The sequence below is a fragment of the Pagrus pagrus genome, assembly GCF_965226575.1.
Source record: "Pagrus pagrus genome assembly, chromosome: 12".
In the NCBI taxonomy this organism is placed as follows: Eukaryota; Metazoa; Chordata; class Actinopteri; order Spariformes; family Sparidae; genus Pagrus; species Pagrus pagrus.
Genome location: NC_140196.1, coordinates 22,434,368 through 22,453,352, shown reverse-complemented (window position 1 = coordinate 22,453,352; position 18,985 = coordinate 22,434,368). Strand labels below are relative to the sequence as shown.

The 18,985-nt window shown below is 42.1% G+C and overlaps 3 protein-coding genes across 4 annotated transcripts; 2 read left to right on the top strand and 1 right to left on the bottom strand.

The window, feature by feature from the left end:
* The first annotated feature begins 909 nt into the window (after positions 1-909).
* On the top strand, positions 910-6,923 carry LOC311267008 (profilin-2-like). 2 transcript variants are annotated; one of them, XM_084369793.1, is made up of 3 exons: positions 910-1,248; positions 2,753-2,945; positions 4,841-6,923. In XM_084369793.1, the coding sequence occupies exons 1-3, from the start codon at positions 1,120-1,122 to the stop codon at positions 4,936-4,938; spliced, it is 420 nt and encodes a 139-aa protein (XP_084225919.1). In that variant the 5' UTR covers positions 910-1,119; the 3' UTR covers positions 4,939-6,923. The 2 variants fall into 2 exon arrangements, with proteins under 2 accessions (XP_084225919.1, XP_084225918.1); XM_084369792.1 differs by having other exon boundaries at positions 912-1,248; positions 5,165-6,923.
* Positions 6,924-8,398: 1,475 nt separating this feature from the next.
* Positions 8,399-14,439, top strand: LOC311266755 (uncharacterized protein). The gene is made up of 7 exons (XM_084369284.1): positions 8,399-8,774; positions 9,185-9,367; positions 9,456-9,577; positions 9,662-9,821; positions 10,366-10,481; positions 10,569-14,283; positions 14,349-14,439. Exons 1-7 carry the CDS (start codon positions 8,501-8,503, stop codon positions 14,396-14,398), a joined length of 4,620 nt encoding a protein of 1,539 aa, XP_084225410.1. The 5' UTR covers positions 8,399-8,500; the 3' UTR covers positions 14,399-14,439.
* A 951-nt stretch (positions 14,440-15,390) lies between these two features.
* On the bottom strand, positions 15,391-17,961 carry LOC311266529 (alpha-2-HS-glycoprotein-like). The gene is made up of 7 exons (XM_084368942.1): positions 17,671-17,961; positions 17,151-17,261; positions 16,928-17,009; positions 16,673-16,827; positions 16,476-16,571; positions 16,179-16,250; positions 15,391-16,068 (listed from the first exon to the last, which is right to left on the bottom strand). The coding sequence occupies exons 1-7, from the start codon at positions 17,866-17,868 to the stop codon at positions 15,634-15,636; spliced, it is 1,149 nt and encodes a 382-aa protein (XP_084225068.1). The 5' UTR covers positions 17,869-17,961; the 3' UTR covers positions 15,391-15,633.
* Between the last annotated feature and the right edge of the window lie 1,024 nt (positions 17,962-18,985).

Below are 18,985 nucleotides of genomic sequence, written 5' to 3'. Positions count from 1 at the left end.
ACAAAACATTTCTGGACCCGCAGCAAAACAGCGTCACAGTATTCTCCTAAACAACCAAAGTAGATGGGAACTTGTTTAAGACGCAAAACAAACAAAAAAACAAAAAAACTGAATAAATATCTAAAATAAACAAAATGTCTCCATACAGCTGTCTGGGCAGAGATCCCAAATTGAAATAGACTTGAGGACGTAAATAACGTATTTTCAAATCAGTTTGGGATCTTCAGTGCTCCACAGACTTGGTTAACACTGTTCTTTTCTGTTGTTTTCCCCGGTTTTAAAACAAGTCCCCATCTACTTCAGTTGTTTAGTAGAATGCTGCAGTTTTGCCGCGAAGCTCCAGAAATGTTTTGTGGATTTCAAAACTTCATCTGACTTCCCATCGTCATGAGGGTGAGAAGCCTTGATAATGTCTGAATTTTCATTTTTGTGTGAGCTGATCTTTAAGTGTGTTGTTTGAGCTGGTCTCCAGGACTGCATGTTCATTTTTTTTGTGACATTTAGTGTCTCTCAGATAGTCATTCAGATTTAGGAGGAGAAATGGCTTATTAGGCGACGAGTAACTTCCAACCGGATTCCTACAGGTACATTTGGGTGGTGATTTTTTTGAAAGTGAGAGGATAATTCTGGAAACCATCATCCTCCTCATCCACATGGCATGTTGCTTCCTGCATGCTATCCCTCGCTACACAAACTGACATGCCTGACAGTCTTTGTCGTTGTCCCTAAACCTGAAAGTACATGCAGTGAATGAAAGAATGAATAACCACACGTTTCAACCAGTAAACCCCCATTTGCCTGTCTGTGTACCCCGGCATTCCCTCAGACAGTTGACTCTTGGCTGAGCTGATAAGTCCCTCTTTATTCCGCCGCCTGCTGCCATAAAAGCGCCGGGGAGCTCATTGTGCGGAGTGATCTGATACGGACTACACCCAGCCGCTGCCTCACTGCCGTGGCTTTCTTTGCTGCCCCAGCCTTGACGTTGGTGAACGTCGAAGTGTGGGTTAGATTGGAGACTCGAGATTCGTCTGCAGGGTTTCTCCCGATTTGGCCGTCTCTCGTTTGGCAACCGTACTTCCAAAGCTGTAGGCATTTTTATATAGCATCAATTTCTTGAACATGTCTTGGCAAAGCTACGTGGAGAACCTGATGGCCGATGGCAGCTGTCAGGATAGCGCCATTGTTGGGTATACGGACGCCAAATATGTTTGGGCAGCACATGCCGGTGGTACTTTCAACAATATCACGGTAAGAAGTCGAAAGGAGGTAATTAGGGTGAGGGTGCGTTTCCGTTTCACATTGTTGTTGTGTTTCACCCACGCAGAGCTCGCTAGACTGAATAGCGCCGAAACCGTTAACCTCGCAGGGTCTAAATGACTAGCAAGCTAACGGTACCGTGCTAGCTCAGCAGGCTAGCTAGTTTATCGGTGGCCTTTCTCGGCTATTTCCTGCTAAGGAAACGTTGCGGGATTAGACCTCGTGTGGATCAGATACGACTCGACTCATTTGTGGCGTTCAGGCACCACAAAGACACGAAGCACCTGTACACCGCGAACGGGCGCTTATCGAAAATTGAAGACGCTGCTAAATTAAGCTAAAGCTAATTTAAACCCAGCTAGCGGACGGCTGTCTGACTTAAGAAAACGTGCATGCTTTTGTGTGCACGGCCGCTTTGATTAGCTAACGTTAAGCTGCTGCTTCACCGGCTACCTGTGGTTAAAAGGGCTAACTGTGGCGGACGCTTGGTCAGCCATATATGAAGCTTGCTAATTAAGAAGGCGAACGGTCCATCTGCATGTTCATATTTTATCGTTTTTAATGTGAATGAATGACAATGTGTTTTTTTTTTTTTTCTTTCAATCAACGAGAGGGATAGCACTAGAGCCACTCCGCTACATAGACGTCACTATACTTCCGCTATTTACTGCAGGGATGGGATGTGAAATTGTGCTTGGTTAATACGGCTTGTATTCACAAAGCCCTTACCTATTTAATACCAGGCTGAAATTCTTAGTTAGTTTGATATTCAATTTTATTCATGTTTTTTTTATTTTATAGCGCCACAAGTAATCTACATTTAAATTATCAATTAATCTGTCGATTAATTACTTAAAAACAGTGATATATTGTTAGTATTACATAGTTTAATGTTGTTTATTAAAATGGCTTGTATTGCCTGGATATACATATTCAGACTGTCATGTATGGCAAAGAGAAGCAGGAACCAGCAAAAAGCTGCAACTATTGCTCTATAAATGACCAGGGCTATTTGATTTGAATAGTAAATCTTATGCCAAATGATTAATATCTTCAGCTCTAGTTGAAAACATAACGATCTTAATCGATCCTTTATAAAGCAAATGCGGAGCCCCTTGGATCAGACAGTAATGTAACACAAGGCAGATTCTCCTGATGCATCATGGGTAGTCAAGTGTCCACAAGAAAGGAAATTGATTTCCCCCAAAAAGTCAAGGCACACTGTTTCGTTATGGCTCAAAAGTTAAACTTAAGTTAAACTTGTTGCCGATTAAAATAAACTAATCTAAAAGTGTGCTACTTTGGTTCTGATGCAGCATCCTCTAACCCAGTGTCCCGCCCAACAGTATGATTGGTAACGTCACAATTGGCTTATAAACACTGAGTAATCTGAATCTGCTAAGTAAGTATTGTGCCTTTTTATGCTAGTGATGTAACTAGAAGCAAATTAAATGTGACTGACACTGCCCCAATCCTGGTGTTTTGTGTTTTTCAGTCTCAAGAAATTGATGTCCTTATCGGTAAGGACAGGGAGACCTTCTACACCAGCGGTCTCACTCTGGGCTCAAAGAAGTGTTCGGTCCTCAGAGACAGCCTCAATGATGAGGGGGACTGGACAATGGACATCAGGACAAAGAGCCAAGGAGGGGAACCTACATACAATATCTCTGTGGGGAAAGCTGGAAAAGGTAAGCTGTCATCATGGGATGATATACCACAATGTTCTCTGTTAGAAGAGCTACCACACATGAGTTTTTTGGACTTATGGAAGTGCAGACTAATATCAGGGGCTTGTTTTAATTACATTTCTAACATCTGTCCTGGCCAATAATATGCTTAAATGTGATTATTTGATGCTTTTGTTTGTCATGCATGACTAATTTCATCGTATAGACAAGATGATTGAGAAGAAGTTGGCAAATTATTTGATAATGATAAATGTTTGCAGCTGTATCTCTGAAGCATATTCTGTTTGACTAACCAATAAATCTCCAGTAAATTCAGCTTTAATTGCCACAGTTTGCTGTTTTTTAGAAGTGCTCAGAAGGAGAAATTTACGCAATTTTTTAAAATTGATATTCGGATATATATATATATATTTATTTATTTTACGGGATAATCATTGAACACCAAGTTACTTGACTGATAAACTAGATTGATAACACAAAATAATGACTATTTTAATTGCGGAGCTCCCGTCTGTCGCTATTCAACAACTAGCCCAACCTAATCCAACCAACATATGTAGGCTATTAAATGGCTAAAATGTAACATCAGTTTGTATAGACTGTTTTTGTATTTTTTTTAAATGACAAATGACTTGTTTTTTTAAAATTAAATTCATTTCTCATACCAGCATTTTGTGTTATTGTTTTATTACAAGCAAGTTTTGTTTTTTGTACCCATCACTGATCAGTTAATACATTTTTAATCAGTTAAATGCTGCTAGGCAATTTTTTTTAGATGCAGACTTGTGAGGTTAAAATATTACACAGTTTAAATGGTCTGACTCTACTTGTAAACTTGATATATAAAACAAGAGTTTGCCTACTCCAGCCTGTTTGCCTTTGTGGTCCTCAATGTTTGATATTGCTCCAGTGTTTCTCACAGGTTAAGATTTGTCTGCTGAGTGAAATCTAAGACTTTTTGATAATTGGCAACAAAATACCATTGTAAGTCTCATTTCAGACTGTAAAGGAAAAAAATACTTGAGCGTGCTGCTAAATTTTTGTGTGGGAAACACTGATTCCAGTCAAAACCAAACTCTTGTTTTCCTTTCATTTTCCCAACACTGCTCCCTTTTTCTGTTGAGAAACTTCCACCTGTCATCCTCCTGCTTTGCATGTCATACTTAAAGTGTAGTGAAAACGGCACGAATTAAGTGTTTCATATTAAATTTGCACTGAGAGGTGCAGTGAAATGCTACATATAGTACCTGTATGAAAGATGGGGTACACCTTAATTAGTCCCCGGCATGTATCTAAATAGTTGTCTTGATTTAGCAGACTGAGCCTGTTTTGCACCTTGAACAGCGACTGTTTTCTTTGCAATTTCCACTAGCTCATTAGTGTTTTCCATCTGGTTTGCTGTTAAAAGCGGAGGTCAGCAGGAGCTGTCCTGACCAATCAAGTGCACTGATCTTCCTGCAGATTATAATTGCTGTATTAAAAATAAAGTGGCTTCAGTGGTTATATTCAACCATGTGTTAAGGATGATGAAGAAGGCTGTGTGTGGCCCACAAATTGCTCGCTTGTTCAGTCATTGGCAATTCCCTATAAAAGAAACACTAGTGAGTAATAAATTGGAATTTCTTAAGACTTAATGTTCATCATTTGGTGGTCATCAGTGTCACATTGAGATAGTAAAACATAATGACGTCACATTGTGACAATTTAATTTAAATCACCTGTTGCAGTCTATAGTTAACAAAGAAACCCTGCAGGTTGTTGGCCCTGTATAGCACACGGTTGAATATCCCTGGACTACACACTTCTGGTGACATTACTTCTTACTTGGAATGCCTTTCCTTTACCTTTTTATTACTTTTCTTAACTTTCCCTTTTTTCTATCTCTTCTCTTCCAGTTTTGGTTCTTGTAATGGGCAAAGAAGGGGTCCATGGAGGCGGATTGAATAAGAAGGCTTACTCAATGGCAAAATACTTGAGGGATTCAGGGTTTTAATGTTTTCAAGCTCACGTAGATAAAATTTGAGGGACAAAAAGAAGAGAAAAGAAATATTGCTGTTAAGATTTCTCCTGCAAGCAGTCAAATGTCTCGGAAACTTTTAATAGCAATGAAGAGTGGTAAGATACTGTGTCACCTTTGTTCCCCCCTTCATCCTGCAGGGGAGAGGGGGGGAAGACTCTTCAATTTTGTTCATTTCTCTTTTTTTCCTTGTGTGCTCCAGCATTGGTTTTTACCATGGGAAAGGAGGGGACCCATGGTGGAAATCTTAACAAGAAAGCACATTCAATGGCTGATTACCTGAGGAAGTCTGGATATTAAGCAACCTCTCCACCCATCCATCAACTTAGCAGCCCACTCCCACTCACCGCATTGTGTTGACACTACTTCCAGGATTAGATGGAATACAATGTTACTTCCTCCCCAGTCTACTTTTATACACACTTTTGTTTGCTCAGACCCCCCCCAACACTACTTTTTGTTTTCCCTTCTTTTTTTTTTTTTTTTTTAAACCTTCCCCACTTTAACATTGTACTTCTCATGGCATGTTCATTGAAATGTTTATTAACCAAAAGTGTGCAAAAAAAATTGATTGCAAAGTGTAATAAAAGTGTGACACAAATTTGGACTCGCCTTGTACAACATTTACTTAGCAACTGGCTAGTGTTCCAAGGGGAAGTACACATGTAATGGTGGTGACAGTTTGCATAGTTATTATGCTTTGTGAGCATTATTAAAGATGCCAGACTTTGTTTTATTTTTTTCATCAGCATGGGCATTTAAAAGTTGCATGCATACACTCTTTAGCATACAGATCCGCTCTCTGTCCCAGCGTAATATTCCAGCCAAAACCATCTTCTCATCGGCCTCCAATCTCCAAGTCTTCAAGCCTCCATTAAAGAAATGACAAAGTCCTGCTGTATGTGTGTATCAATTCGCCACCCTCAAGCATCGACATCTTTTACTCCCATCACATGCTTTTGCTGTTGTACCTGAATGTGGTCTTAAAAGTTAATGATGTGGTGTTGGGCTGTTGTTTGAGTGTAGTGTGCGGCCGGTCAGCATCGCTGAGGTCTCAAGATATCGTCATGACACTTCACCACATCCAGGAGTCTCAGTGGACATTCCACCTCTGTGACAGCTCAGTCATTTGTTAGTCTATTTGTAAATTTTTCTGTAAATCACTACACTCATGTTACGTGAGGTTATGCCCCCCCTCCCTGTTGGACCAACTGTCAATATAAGAGGATTATCAGAATTACTTCAGCTTATTCTGATTGATGATTGTTGGCATCACCTGTTGACTGTAAATCATTGAGACAACTTCAAATGACTGTAAAACATTTAACTGCTTCCTTAGACTTCAACACTACTTAAACTTTTCATCACTAACTGATTTGTTGCTAACTCCATATCCATTAACCAATGAAACAGCAATGACATTTTACTACAGTATGAATGCATTTTGACTGTACAACCAGGCTGTTGGGCTCCAACACCTTGGAATTATTTGCCTTGTGCTTTAGTCATCAAAGGTGTATTCACAAATTGTCATAGTACGGTACTTAGAAGTATATTTAAAAGAAAAAAATGCTGTGTACACTAAACATATTGAAAATGGTGTTGGTTGGAATAAGAACATTTGTAAGTTGTCTTGTGAAAATTTTCTGAGAATAACTGTATTCTGTGCCATAAAAATCGATCTGATCTGTTGCTACTACGAGTTGGATTTTTAACTGCTGCCCCGGCAAGAAGTAACTTTTAATGGCACTTTCCTAAGGGATATTTTGGCATCAGTAATCTCCAGACTTTGTGGAATATGTACAGAATTAAATAACAGAAAAATAAGTTTGCAATATTTTGTCTCTTTTTTTTCTTTGAGTTGGAAATTCATTCTGCCACAAAATCTGCTTTTTCAAATGCCATGAATTGATGAGACATCTTGTTTACAGACAGATCAAATAAAAGTTATTCCAACCAGAGGTAAAGCAAGTATCTCCTGTCTGTTGCCTTGTGAGTAAAAAAACATGCCTGCTGACTGACTCAAGGGTTTTGGTTTTAATTCAGGTATCCTTTTGAAACTTATTTTATTTATGCAAACTGATTTCAGCTAAATGTTGTAATGCACACTCAAACAGAAAAGCACCACACAAAGGTTGTTCATTCTTGATCCACCATTTTCTAGTGTCAGGGGAAGAACTCAGGCTCTCTAACCTTGACTGAATACCATAAATGACGAGCCTATCAAATTGTTTCTTTCTAGAAAGCTGAAGGAAAATTAACCACATTTTCAATGGGCTGTCACTGATGACAAATTCATTACTTTAAAGGGACTCTGGTCTCTAACTCTACCCTGCTAGTTTCAGACAATTAAATAATTTGTTGGACTTTTTACAGTTTTAAAGCAGAGGTGAAAGGCGAAAGCTCTTTGAACCCTTGGGTTCAGAATAAATGAGCAGAAATAAACATTTTGCTTTCAAATATTATAATATATCTAATAGTGAAACTTAGCTATTTATGTTCATGGAAAGAAAAGAGTCCAAAGGACTAAACTACTTTCACTAGTGGTCAGTTTTACCCCATTTAACTCTGTAAAAAGGGGACCCCAGTTTTCCACTTTTCTTCTGTTTGAAACATTAAAGGGGCACTTTGTAGTTTTGTACAGAAAAAATCCACACTTAGAATTTTAATATTTACAATACTGACAAGGTAATAATACAAACTCAGAAATATTTATTCTCTCTATAGCTGAATAAATGAGCTGTTCTCAGAGGAGAATAAGGTCCTCAGAACACTGTTTGAAGCCAGAAAGTATTGTGTTGCCCTATAAGGTCAGTTTGTTTATTCAGTCATGAAAACAAAGAGTTTTATTTAACTTGTTTAAGCATGACAATCAATCAATTAAGTTTTTACTCTTATGATTAAAATATCTTCCCAAACTTCCCAAACCAAAAAGCTTTTTTTTTTTTTTCTAAAGCCACACAATGTTTTCACTAACTAAAACACTCAAACTCAAGAATTCATCTTTCTAAAGGCTGCACAGTGTAGTAGGTGTTATGTACATCATTTTCCTAAAGTCACAATATTACAATTGGGATCTACTAGGATGCCCACTCTACTTTGAAGTTAAGGTTGAGTTAAAGTTACCTAGCACTTGAACAATGTCAGCTGGTTGCTGCTTATTGAGGCTTTAAACCCACATATTACCCAATGAGGTTGTTCACAGTATGGCACATGTCAATGCTAATTAAGCTAAAGAAACTTGGAAAGACTGTCTAACAAGACGAGCCTTATAATAAATTAAATAACATAATTCAACATAATTAAAGTGCCACTGCCTAGCCTACATGTCAGCCTAGGATGAGGCATTCAAGCCCACAAATTGACACCCTTAATTGCATGATTGGCAATAGCTGCTGTGTTCAGGTGTTTGATAAGTCCCACTTTAGACCAGACCTCACCACTCAGCATTTAATACTCCCCGTTCAGAACAGAAGAGTTTGGCATTCGTGGCACACTGCTGAGGCTAGCTGCATGTGCAGTGCTTGTCTTTGTTCCAATGGCGTATAGAGCGAGCTGGGGCAATAAGATTTTATCATTATGTTTAGGACTTCTATTGGTTGCTTCTTGCCATTGCACAAGACTGATAAAGCTTAAGGCATTGGATGAATTAATTAGAAACTCAACGCATATCCACGGTCAGGCTAAAGGAAGTGAACTGCGCCATGGAAGACTCTTAATTGGGCAAAGCTCTCTGCAAAGTGTTAAACTCAAAGGAACCAAGGCCACAAAGAACTCACTGGATGTTGATAGAGACTACCAAGCAGACATGGGTATGTAAAGTTGAAATTTGTATCTGAAAACTGACCTGTTCTGTCCAATTCTGTTTTTAATCATTATTTTAAGCACAGTTTGGCCTCTAGGCTTGTTACTGAATCTGTATGCACCATTGTTTGGACACTAAAAAGTGCAATATAAAAATAAAAAAGTGCACCTGTTATATTCCTACAGAAAACAAATATAAGGTGACATATCAACTGAGTAACTGCTGCTAACAGTAGCTGTCTTAGTTAGGTCAGTTAGTCATTTAGCTTGCGGTTCAAACTATGAACTCAAGGCCCTGGAGTTTTAGACCAGGATGGACCAGAGCTAGCTGGTAACTTCAGTAGATATTACTGCAACACAATACATAGGCATCATAATGTCAACTTATTTATAATTTCTTTTTTTTTTTTTTTAAAAGGTTGGGGGCAGCTCAAACAACCTAAAGGACATGTTGATGGATCTTCAGAGTCAAAGCCAGAGGGTGATGCACTGAAACGACTTCTCAAAATGGAACCCAAAGTTGAATGTACTGGAGACTCCATGAAGCTTCAAGTCCAAGATGCTGCTTCTACCCCAGGATCTCTGTTCTTTGTTGACAGAGGTACATTTTCACTTTTCTGTGTAGTCAGTTATTTACAGCCCTCATCATATGCGTTTTTAAATTCCTTTTGTTGAATTAATTTTCTCAGGAAGTCACTTGTCTCCTCTGCCTCTGTCCAAGTTGCCTTCAAGCTGTGGTTACACCTTAAGGTCAACACGGAGAGATTTGGTCTTGGTTGCACCTTATGATGGCTGCTTTGTTGCTCTTGAGGTGGGATACTTTTTATTGTGAAAGCACCGGACACTTCATCAGTCTGCACTTGCACACTTGAAACATTTTTCTTGCTGGTTTCAGGAGGACAGCTACGTTCTCCCACTGCGTTGGCTGGGGTTACCAGTGAAGATGTCATGCCCTTTGAGTAAGCAGTCTTCATCTAGCCCTCCGATGGTAACCTGCCACGCTGAGGGGATGGTTGTGAAAACTGAATGGAACGGCTCTGCCATTAAAGTACATTGTAAGTTGTTTTCTTTTCAATTTTGTCATTATTTAATGTCTTTAAAATTTATATAATATGGACAAATGTATAACATGTATGTTGCACTGCCCTGTAGACATTAACTGTCAAACAAGGGTGTAACAAGTCACATGGGCTACATCAATTGGTTCTTCACTCATGTAGTGTGCATCAAGTGATGTAATAAGTCTTGAAAGCACTGCACACTGTGGGCATTGGTTTGTTCCCTATTTCATCAAAGTTGTACATGGCGTTATCAAAACAGCTTTTAGATTGTCTGCTTCAAAAGACTCACCAAAATAGCCAAAATACGGCTAGTTTGTTATTCCCAGGTCACCTAATCCAGTGCTTTTGTTTAGTTGCTTGAGTCTCATTCCCAGGTCGTTGGCATTTGCTGCCCAGAGACTGAACAATTAACTTTCTCCAGAATTGCTTTCCCAACTTCAAAGAGGGAATCCTGAAAAGAATTTGTCTGACTTTTTAGAAAGTGTGCCTGATATCTGTGTTTTTTTTTTTTCTTTTTTTTTTTTTTTCTGACCAACAGTGAATGGTAACTGGGAGCCACTGATGAAAGCCTCAGCCAGATGTGGATTCAGTGTGGTTGTACATCCTGAAGGTGTCATTATCTCTGTTCACTATGCACCTTGCCTGGAGAAAAAGGTATTGTACAAATGGCTTCATCTCTATGAAAATAATTGTCCCCTTTTTAAAACATGTGGTGTAACCCATTGACATTTTCTATTCCAGGATGGAATGTACACCCTGGAACTTGCTGGAGACAGACAAACTAAAATTTCCTGTCCATCACTGTCCTCTGCTCAACCTGAAGGCACAAAAACTTCTCAGAAATATCCTGCTGTTCCCCAGGTGCCAGGTCTTCCTCAGAACCCTGGGCTACCTAAAGAGAATCAGGGACCAATAGATATCAGTCAACCTCAGTCGCCTTACTTGCCTTCTCACCCTTACCCGGCAAACCCATTGCAGCCTTTCTACCCTCAGCCAAAACCGGAAAATGAACCAGCTACAAAGCCCACAACTGCTCCCAAGCCACCACAACCTGAACCCCCTCAGGGCCAGGTTTACCAGCCTTTTTACCCCAACCCTTTCTATCCAAACCCTTTCTACCCCCAGCCAGGGCCTGAAACTGTACCGACTACAAAGCCCACAACTGCTCCCAAGTCACCACAACCTGAAGCCCCTCAGGGCCAGGTATACCAGCCTTTTTACCCCAACCATTTCTATCCAAACCCTTTCTACCCCCAGCCAGGGCCTGAAACTGTACCGACTACAAAGCCCACAGCGGCTCCCAAGCCACCACAACCTGAAGCCCCTCAGGGCCAGGCATACCATTCTTTCTACCCTCAGCTGAAGCCTGAAAATGGCCCAGAAACTGGAACAGAAACTAAGCCCACAACTGCTCCCAAGCCACCACAACCTGAAGCCCCTCAGGGCCAGGTATACCAGCCTTTTTACCCCAACCCTTTCTATCCAAACCCTTTCTACCCCCAGCCAAGGCCTGAAACTGTACCGACTACAAAGCCCACAGCGGCTCCAAAGCCACCACAACCTGAAGCCCCTCAGGGCCAGGCATACCAGTCTTTCTACCCTCAGCTGAAGCCTGAAACTGGAACAGAAACTAAGCCCACAACTGCTCCCAAGCCACAACAACCTGAAGCCCCTCAGGGCCAGGTATACCAGCCTTCTTACCCCAACCCTTTCTATCCAAACCCTTTCTACCCCCAGCCAGGGCCTGAAACTGTACCGACTACAAAGCCCACAGCGGCTCCAAAGCCACCACAACCTGAAGCCCCTCAGGGCCAGGCATACCAGTCTTTCTACCCTCAGCTGAAGCCTGAAACTGGAACAGAAACTAAGCCCACAACTGCTCCCAAGCCACAACAACCTGAAGCCCCTCAGGGCCAGGTATACCAGCCTTTTTACCCCAACCCTTTCTATCCAAACCCTTTCTACCCCCAGCCAGGGCCTGAAACTGTACCAACTACAAAGCCCACAGCGGCTCCAAAGCCATCACAACCTGAAGCCCCTCAGGGCCAGGCATACCAGTCTTTCTACCCTCAGCTGAAGCCTGAAACTGGAACAGAAACTAAGCCCACAACTGCTCCCAAGCCACAACAACCTGAAGCCCCTCAGGGCCAGGTATACCAGCCTTTTTACCCCAACCCTTTCTATCCAAACCCTTTCTACCCCCAGCCGGGGCCTGAAACTGTACCAACTACAAAGCCCACAGCGGCTCCAAAGCCATCACAACCTGAAGCCCCTCAGGGCCAGGCATACCAGTCTTTCTACCCTCAGCTGAAGCCTGAAACTGGAACAGAAACTAAGCCCACAACTGCTCCCAAGCCACAACAACCTGAAGCCCCTCAGGGCCAGGTATACCAGCCTTCTTACCCCAACCCTTTCTATCCAAACCCTTTCTACCCCCAGCCAAGGCCTGTAACTGTACCAACTACAAAGCCCACAGCGGCTCCAAAGCCACCACAACCTGAAGCCCCTCAGGGCCAGGTATACCAGTCTTTCTACCCTCAGCCGAAGCCTGAAAATGGCCCAGAAACTGGAACAGAAACTAAGCCCACAACTGCTCCCAAGCCACCACAACCTGAAGCCCCTCAGGGCCAGGTATACCAGCCTTTTTACCCCAACCCTTTCTATCCAAACCCTTTCTACCCCCAGCCAGGGCCTGAAACTGTACCGACTACAAAGCCCACAGCGGCTCCAAAGCCACCACAACCTGAAGCCCCTCAGGGCCAGGCATACCAGCCTTTTTACCGCAACCCTTTCTATCCAAATCCTTTCTACCCCCAGCCAGGGCCTGAAACTGTACCGGCTACAAAGCCCACAGCTGCTCCCAAGCCACCACAACCTGAGGCCCCACAGGGCCAGGTATACCAGTCTTTCTACCCTCAGTTGGAGCCTGGACATTTACTAGCTGAGAAGCCAGCTGATGTTCCAAAGCCTGCAGCAACTGAAACGTCTCAGGGACAAGTGTATAAACCTTATCCCCAACCATTGCCTGGTGCTGGATCAAATGGTGATAAAGCTCCTACAGATGAGCAAGTCCAAAGTGAACACCCTCCAGCTGTCAAACCTACACAGGGCCAGCTGCCTCACCCCTTTAACCCATACTACTTCCCACAGTGGCCCCATCCTGCAACATTGCCCCCTGCCACCTCAAAGCAGGAACCACAACAGGTCACCACTCCAGCTAGTAGTGAAACACCCCCAGAAGTCCCACAAGGCTCTTCATACATGCCGTCTGCGTTCTGCCCTCAGTTTTGCCCTCCTGGATTTTCTAATTGCTGTCCACAAATTGCTTTTCATCAACATCTCCATCATATTGTTCCTGCTGGACCTGGCAGTAAAGATGCACCTGCAGTCTACACAGGACTGCCATTCCTGCCTTCAGTGGCTTATTCTGGGTATGGCAATGGCTTTAGTTCTCCTCCCCTTTCTCAAAAGCCAAATGAAGCTATCACAGCTTCCACCTCTGCACCTCAGTCTCTTCCATCTGGAAATGAAAAGCACCCATTTCCCCAGCCACCAGATGGCAACCCTGCTGCAGTACCTGGAAGTAATCCCAGCAAGCCTTCAAATCCTGAACAACAAATGTACCCATATTTTGTACCTAATTTATACCCTCCTTTCCCGTATCAATCACAAAATGAGCTACAAAATTTACGACAAAGACAACCACCTGCCCACTACAATGTGCCCTCTAAAACTCCAGGTAATGAACCAGTAAATCCACATAACCCACAGCCACCAAAGTGGCAAAACGATGAGCTATCAGCTGGGGACATGAATAATCCCTTTGGACCCAATGTCATGTCTTTTATCGACCAGAATCTACAGCAACATACAGCAATGAGGCAAAATAAACCTACAGCCAAGGAACAGCCATCTAATGAGAAACCCAGTGACTCTAACAAACATGAACAGACTAGGAAAGCGGAAAGCGGACCAAAGAATTATCTGCTGCTACAGCATGGCCCACCAGGTAGGGAGCCTAACGGTTTCAATGAGTTGCCACCACCTTTTGGATATCTGGGTCGTGATGCATACTTCCTGGCACCAAATGTTGCAAACAATCAGGGTAGCAAACATCAATATCCTCAAAACTTTAGGCCTCCACAGGAAAAACCCCAACTCCCCAAATGGCTGGGGAAGGGTAATTCCAGTCCATTACCTGGTAATGTCAACCACATGCCAAGGCCTGGTGATGAATCAGAAACTTTGCGATTGCTTACCTCTTCAGCTGGCCCTCATTTTCTGCCTGTGCCTCAGGACCCTTCCTCCAGTGCAGCACATGCAGAGCCTAAAACCGATTCATTAAAATTCTTTGTGAAACCCATGCCACCTTCAGGCCCCAACCAAAGGATTCCACCTTATGTTCCTGGACATCTATTTCAACAATGGAGCGCTGGAGCTGACAACCAAGGAAATGGTATGTTGTCAATTTCATGATTTTTATAAACTTCTTACTTCTGGACTAACCGGTGTCTCTTGCAGGACTGAACCAACCCACTCGGGGAGAAGGTGGAAATCTGAAGCAGACATGAGTTTTCTTCATTGTGAATAAAAATTACAATAGATTACCTGAGCTTGTGTTCGATTTCTTTTTTTAAAATACACTATCTCTTTGTCTCTGGGTTGTGTTTAAGAGTGGGCGAGGAAGCAAATTTACTAAGTGGGTGTATGAGCAGAATGAGAAGTCCCTATCTTTGTGGATGGATGGTCAAGGACACTTTTTTTTTTTTTTTTCTTTTTCAGTTTCCAAGTTGACAGTTGACTCAGTACTTGTTGGCATTACATCTGCTGTTTAGAATCAAAAGGTGCAATGCCCTTGGTGAACTTGAGTGTCTTGCTTATTTGACTTTACCATGAACTGGTACTTCCTGATCATTGACCCATTCATGTAATTGCACTTACTAGAATTTGCCCATTCATCAAATGTGTCCTCAAATCTTTTTGTGTTCCTAAAATATATTCTTTTCAAAGTTCAACATTCCCAGAGTTCCACATAATCATATTAATCGTTTGTCAAGTGTCTAGTTAAATGTTTTGTTTATTTAGTCTTTTGGACACTTTGAGTATTACTCATCTAGATGAGTTACTGCCATAGTTCATTGTTTAAATACAATCATTCATAATCTGAACTACCTGACTATTTTAAAAGGCTCTAAATATTATTTAATAAAATTGATAAACTGCCATGACACAGATTTACGGGAACAAAATCTGAGTAACATTCTTTGTTTTCGTATTAGTGGAAATGTCAATGGGTTTGCAGGAAAGTCATTGGCATGAGTCAACACCATCAGCAAACATCGCTTTATTTTGCAATCGACCAAAGATTTGGCATGAATGATTTGAATGCATTTTGCTTACCATGTGTACATTCAGTGAGTTGTACAGAGGTTATCAGTGAATCCTCATTAAACCCATCAAAGGCCTTGGGCAACTTTGATCCTTCATTGACTGCTGCTGTTAAATGTACTGAAGTAGGTGTTTCAATACATTATAAGGATGCCAAAAGGAAGAACACAAAAGCTTTGAGTTGAGATGTTTATTCAGCAGTATCAAATACAACTTATCTTTGTTTTACAGAGTCTTTTTAAATTCTTCTGAGATTTGGTGATTTTAAATAATGGATTGTTCCTTGTTAGTAGGCAGTGTATTGGTGTTACATCAACCTATTGGAGGACATGTTCATTTATCAATTAAAGTCACATTTTACTCTAGCACCAGTGTAGCTGAAGGAAGAAAGTATAGGGAGTCTGTGCGACCTGAACACTTAGAAGAATCTGACCCTTCCTGGGCACACTGGCACAAGAACCACAGGGGTGTCAACCACTAAAGGAGCGTCTGCAGCAGGAGCCTCTCTCTTCTTCAGGAGAACAGGGACTTCGGCACTGAATGAGGCATCTGAGGCATCTGAGGCCGCATCAGCAGCAGCTGGGGCAGGATCTGCGGCTGGATCAGCAGCTGGTACAGCTGGATCCACAGCAGCTGCAGCAGCATCAACAACAACTGCAGGGACTGCAGGTACGACTTCAGCGGACTCTAGTGATTCTGCAGACAGAAGGCCGCTTAGGTGAGGGTCATGCATGGCAGTGAGTTTGTGGTGTCTCAGACCATGCTTGCGTGAAAGGCTGCCTGCATGTACGTGGGCCACCAGTGGCGGTGCAGGAGCTGCAGCTGCAGTGCTGTTGGCATCTACGATAGGCATCTGAAAAAGTGTATGTATCAACAGAGACTTAGGAAAAATCATCTTAAAATGTGTTTATGACTTACTTTTGGCCATCAAATTAATTTGGTGTAGTTAATACATTTTTTTACCATAGTGGAAAACATCTTGCAGTCCACTGTGTGACCAGCATTCAAACCTCTGGCAGAACAAATACCACGTGCCTGGTAGAGAAAAGAATCAAGCTCTTTTCCTCAGTTTTGTTTATTTTGAACTGTTTTAAAGGTGTGTTATTTGGAGAAGAAATTCAAATTAGAAATCTAATATTTACAATATTAATGAGGTAATAACACAAACTTAGAAATGTTTAGAGAAGAACTACTCCTGTGTTTGATTACAGAAAAAGTATTTTTCTTGTGGAAAGCTGAGCTGATGCTTGGTGTACTTACAGCCATGGCGTCGTCCAGGGGTACACAGGTGTCACCAGTGCAGTTAGCCTCAACTACAACATATTCTGCGACATAGATCGGCCCACCAGTCACAATCTGAAACAAGGTATTGAGAAGTATCGTCAGATCCAAATAAAAATGTGCGGGTGCTTTAAAAAAAAAAGAGATTAAAGTGAGCAGATTATTCTCGGGCCCACCTGTGTTGACATCCTTCCAACCTCCAGAATTGTGTACGTTTCGTTCACAGTTATGTTGTTGAAGGTTGCCAGAGACGCATGGACAAAGTCCAGAGCTGTGGTGTCATTTAGGGGAAGGAGGGTGGGACAGCCCAGGCACAGGTCCTCGGTTGACTCTATATGCCATCAAAGAAAGACACATACATGTTTGTTTTCTGTTGGATTGCACTCGTATGGCATGTTGTGAATGTATGTGGGTGTCTGTGTTCCTTTTACCCTCTGTTTTACACTTGAATGCTGTGACAGTCAGAGCTCCGCCAACCTTCTTCAGCACCACATCACAGTCTCCTTCTACTGCCTGGTTGGAGACAAAGAAATAGCACAGCAGTCAATCTGTTGTCATTGTTTTATTTTCTAAAATGATCATCATCTTAAATTTGGTTGATTTCTTTTAAAGGGGCACTGTGTAGTTCTGTGTACTAATGGTCTGCAAACTCACCGTCAATGCTTTGGGTCTGACTGTGCAGTTGGCAACAGGTGTTGGGTCCAACACATGACAGTTCGTCTCCAGCAGGTCAACTTCCAGGAGGTATGTGCTGCCTCCGTCAGCCTGTGGACAGGTCAAATGAAACGTTATTGAATATTTTTGTCAAATATTCTGCATCAGACAAATACTTGACAGGATTCTGCAGTGTGTTGATTGATCGCCACATTGTCACATTTGTCTGGATGAACATGCATATGTAGTTTGGACGCTGAAAACTAGAGCATCGTTGATTTTTGTCTGTGCAAATGTTTGCTCGCAGAGGCACTATACGCCAGCTGTTTGGCTGCTGACACAATGGAAACCCAAAGTTATCATAATCATCATATCAAAATGCATCATTTTATCTTTCAAATTCTGTGATCCTGTTGTCTTTGTTATGTCCTGCATCCAGCGATCCTACCTCAAAGTTGAAAAACAGGAGAAGAAAGAGATAACTATCTGTACTACCCAAACACTACACCTGCTAACCTACCGTAGTATAGATCTTGATGTCTTCGATCCTGTTCAGTGCGTACTTGTAGCCATGGGTGTGCTGGCTGTTGAGGTAATCCTGAGCCACCAGAGCAGCCTCCTCTGCCTCAGGAGAGTCACACAGGGGTCGTAGCACATTGTGCTGAGCCCATACCCCCACCAGTCCTACCAGAACCACAGCGGTGCCCAGGAGATTCATTTCTGTGAGAGATGCAAGAGATTTCAGAGTAACGTAGCAGATAAAGGTAAGGAGAGGCAGAGCTCGTGCAGCCTGGGGTGTATATATCTCGTACTTCAAACAGGAAAACAGAGCCAAGTCAAACACCACTATCATCCCTCCTGACTCCTGCGTCACACGTGGGTCGTACTCTGTTTTAGGATTGCTGCCAAAACAAATGTAAGCTGACAAAGTCTGGCTCAGGATGAGCGGCGTCTAGTTTTGTTCAGTGATGTTTCACTGTGTTTTATGGTGAGACAACTAGGAACATCTCCACTATCTGAGAGTTTTATTCCATAGCTGTTCTGCCCACGTCTGGCAAGGATGTGTCTGGAATTAAATATCATATGAAAATGTGTCAAGAGCTTCATGTTCAAACATATTGTGTAAGCAGCTGTCTCTCCCCACAGAGGTCAGAGTGAGTGTGCAGCTACAGCTGCAGGGCCCCACTGCCAGCAGGGAATCAGTGACTTGCTCAATGACACTTCAGCAAAGAGGACATTTGCCAACAGGGGGTACACAGTTTAGGGACAGCGACAGTCTTTGCTTTCGCCCACATAGCATTTGCCCTCTATTGAACCATCTGCATAATACACTAGTGTCGTTCCAGGTCAGGACCGGATGCAAACAGAGACACTGATGAGATAATTACTCGTCCTCAAACAGATGTCTGCAATAAAGTGCTGACAAACGACACCCATGTTATATTGGCTTTTACTTCTTTTGTGTCTTCATCTTTTTGTTTCTGGTTTTTCACATTTGAGATGACACTTCCAATTTTTCTAAAGTTCCTTGATCTTTCCTTCCTTGCACAAAGGTAAAGTATCGAGATGCCTGAAATGGACATTTAACACTGATCTCACACATCCTGGTTATGATTGCTTTGTGTTTCTGCAGACATTTTCAAAACTAACGATGAAAGGCTATATCATAAATTCCACTCTTTTCCACCATGGCTCAATCGGGCCAGTTCAACACAAAAGACCATGAAATGACAGCTGTTTGCCTCCACATTTAGTTTTCAGTGCTGCATAGTCAACCTTAAAACTGAGATGTGCTTAATAGTTTTGCTTACATGTAAGAAGCAAAGAGAGTAGAA

Bases quoted from the DNA above. Each gene is read 5' to 3' on its own strand.
- LOC311267008 (XM_084369793.1), top strand. From the start codon at position 1,120: ATGTCTTGGCAAAGCTACGTGGAGAACCTGATGGCCGATGGCAGCTGT. The intron at 1,249-2,752 runs GTAAGAAGTCGA...TGTGTTTTTCAG, and splicing joins GTACTTTCAACAATATCACG to TCTCAAGAAATTGATGTCCT. The intron at 2,946-4,840 runs GTAAGCTGTCAT...CTTCTCTTCCAG, and splicing joins TGTGGGGAAAGCTGGAAAAG to TTTTGGTTCTTGTAATGGGC.
- LOC311266755 (XM_084369284.1), top strand. From the start codon at position 8,501: ATGGCGTATAGAGCGAGCTGGGGCAATAAGATTTTATCATTATGTTTA. The intron at 10,482-10,568 runs GTATTGTACAAA...TTTCTATTCCAG, and splicing joins CACCTTGCCTGGAGAAAAAG to GATGGAATGTACACCCTGGA. The intron at 14,284-14,348 runs GTATGTTGTCAA...TGTCTCTTGCAG, and splicing joins AGCTGACAACCAAGGAAATG to GACTGAACCAACCCACTCGG.
- LOC311266529 (XM_084368942.1), bottom strand. From the start codon at position 17,868: ATGAATCTCCTGGGCACCGCTGTGGTTCTGGTAGGACTGGTGGGGGTA. The intron at 16,251-16,475 runs GTAAGTACACCA...TTTCTCTACCAG, and splicing joins CCCTGGACGACGCCATGGCT to GCACGTGGTATTTGTTCTGC. The intron at 16,069-16,178 runs GTAAAAAAATGT...ACACTTTTTCAG, and splicing joins GCAAGATGTTTTCCACTATG to ATGCCTATCGTAGATGCCAA.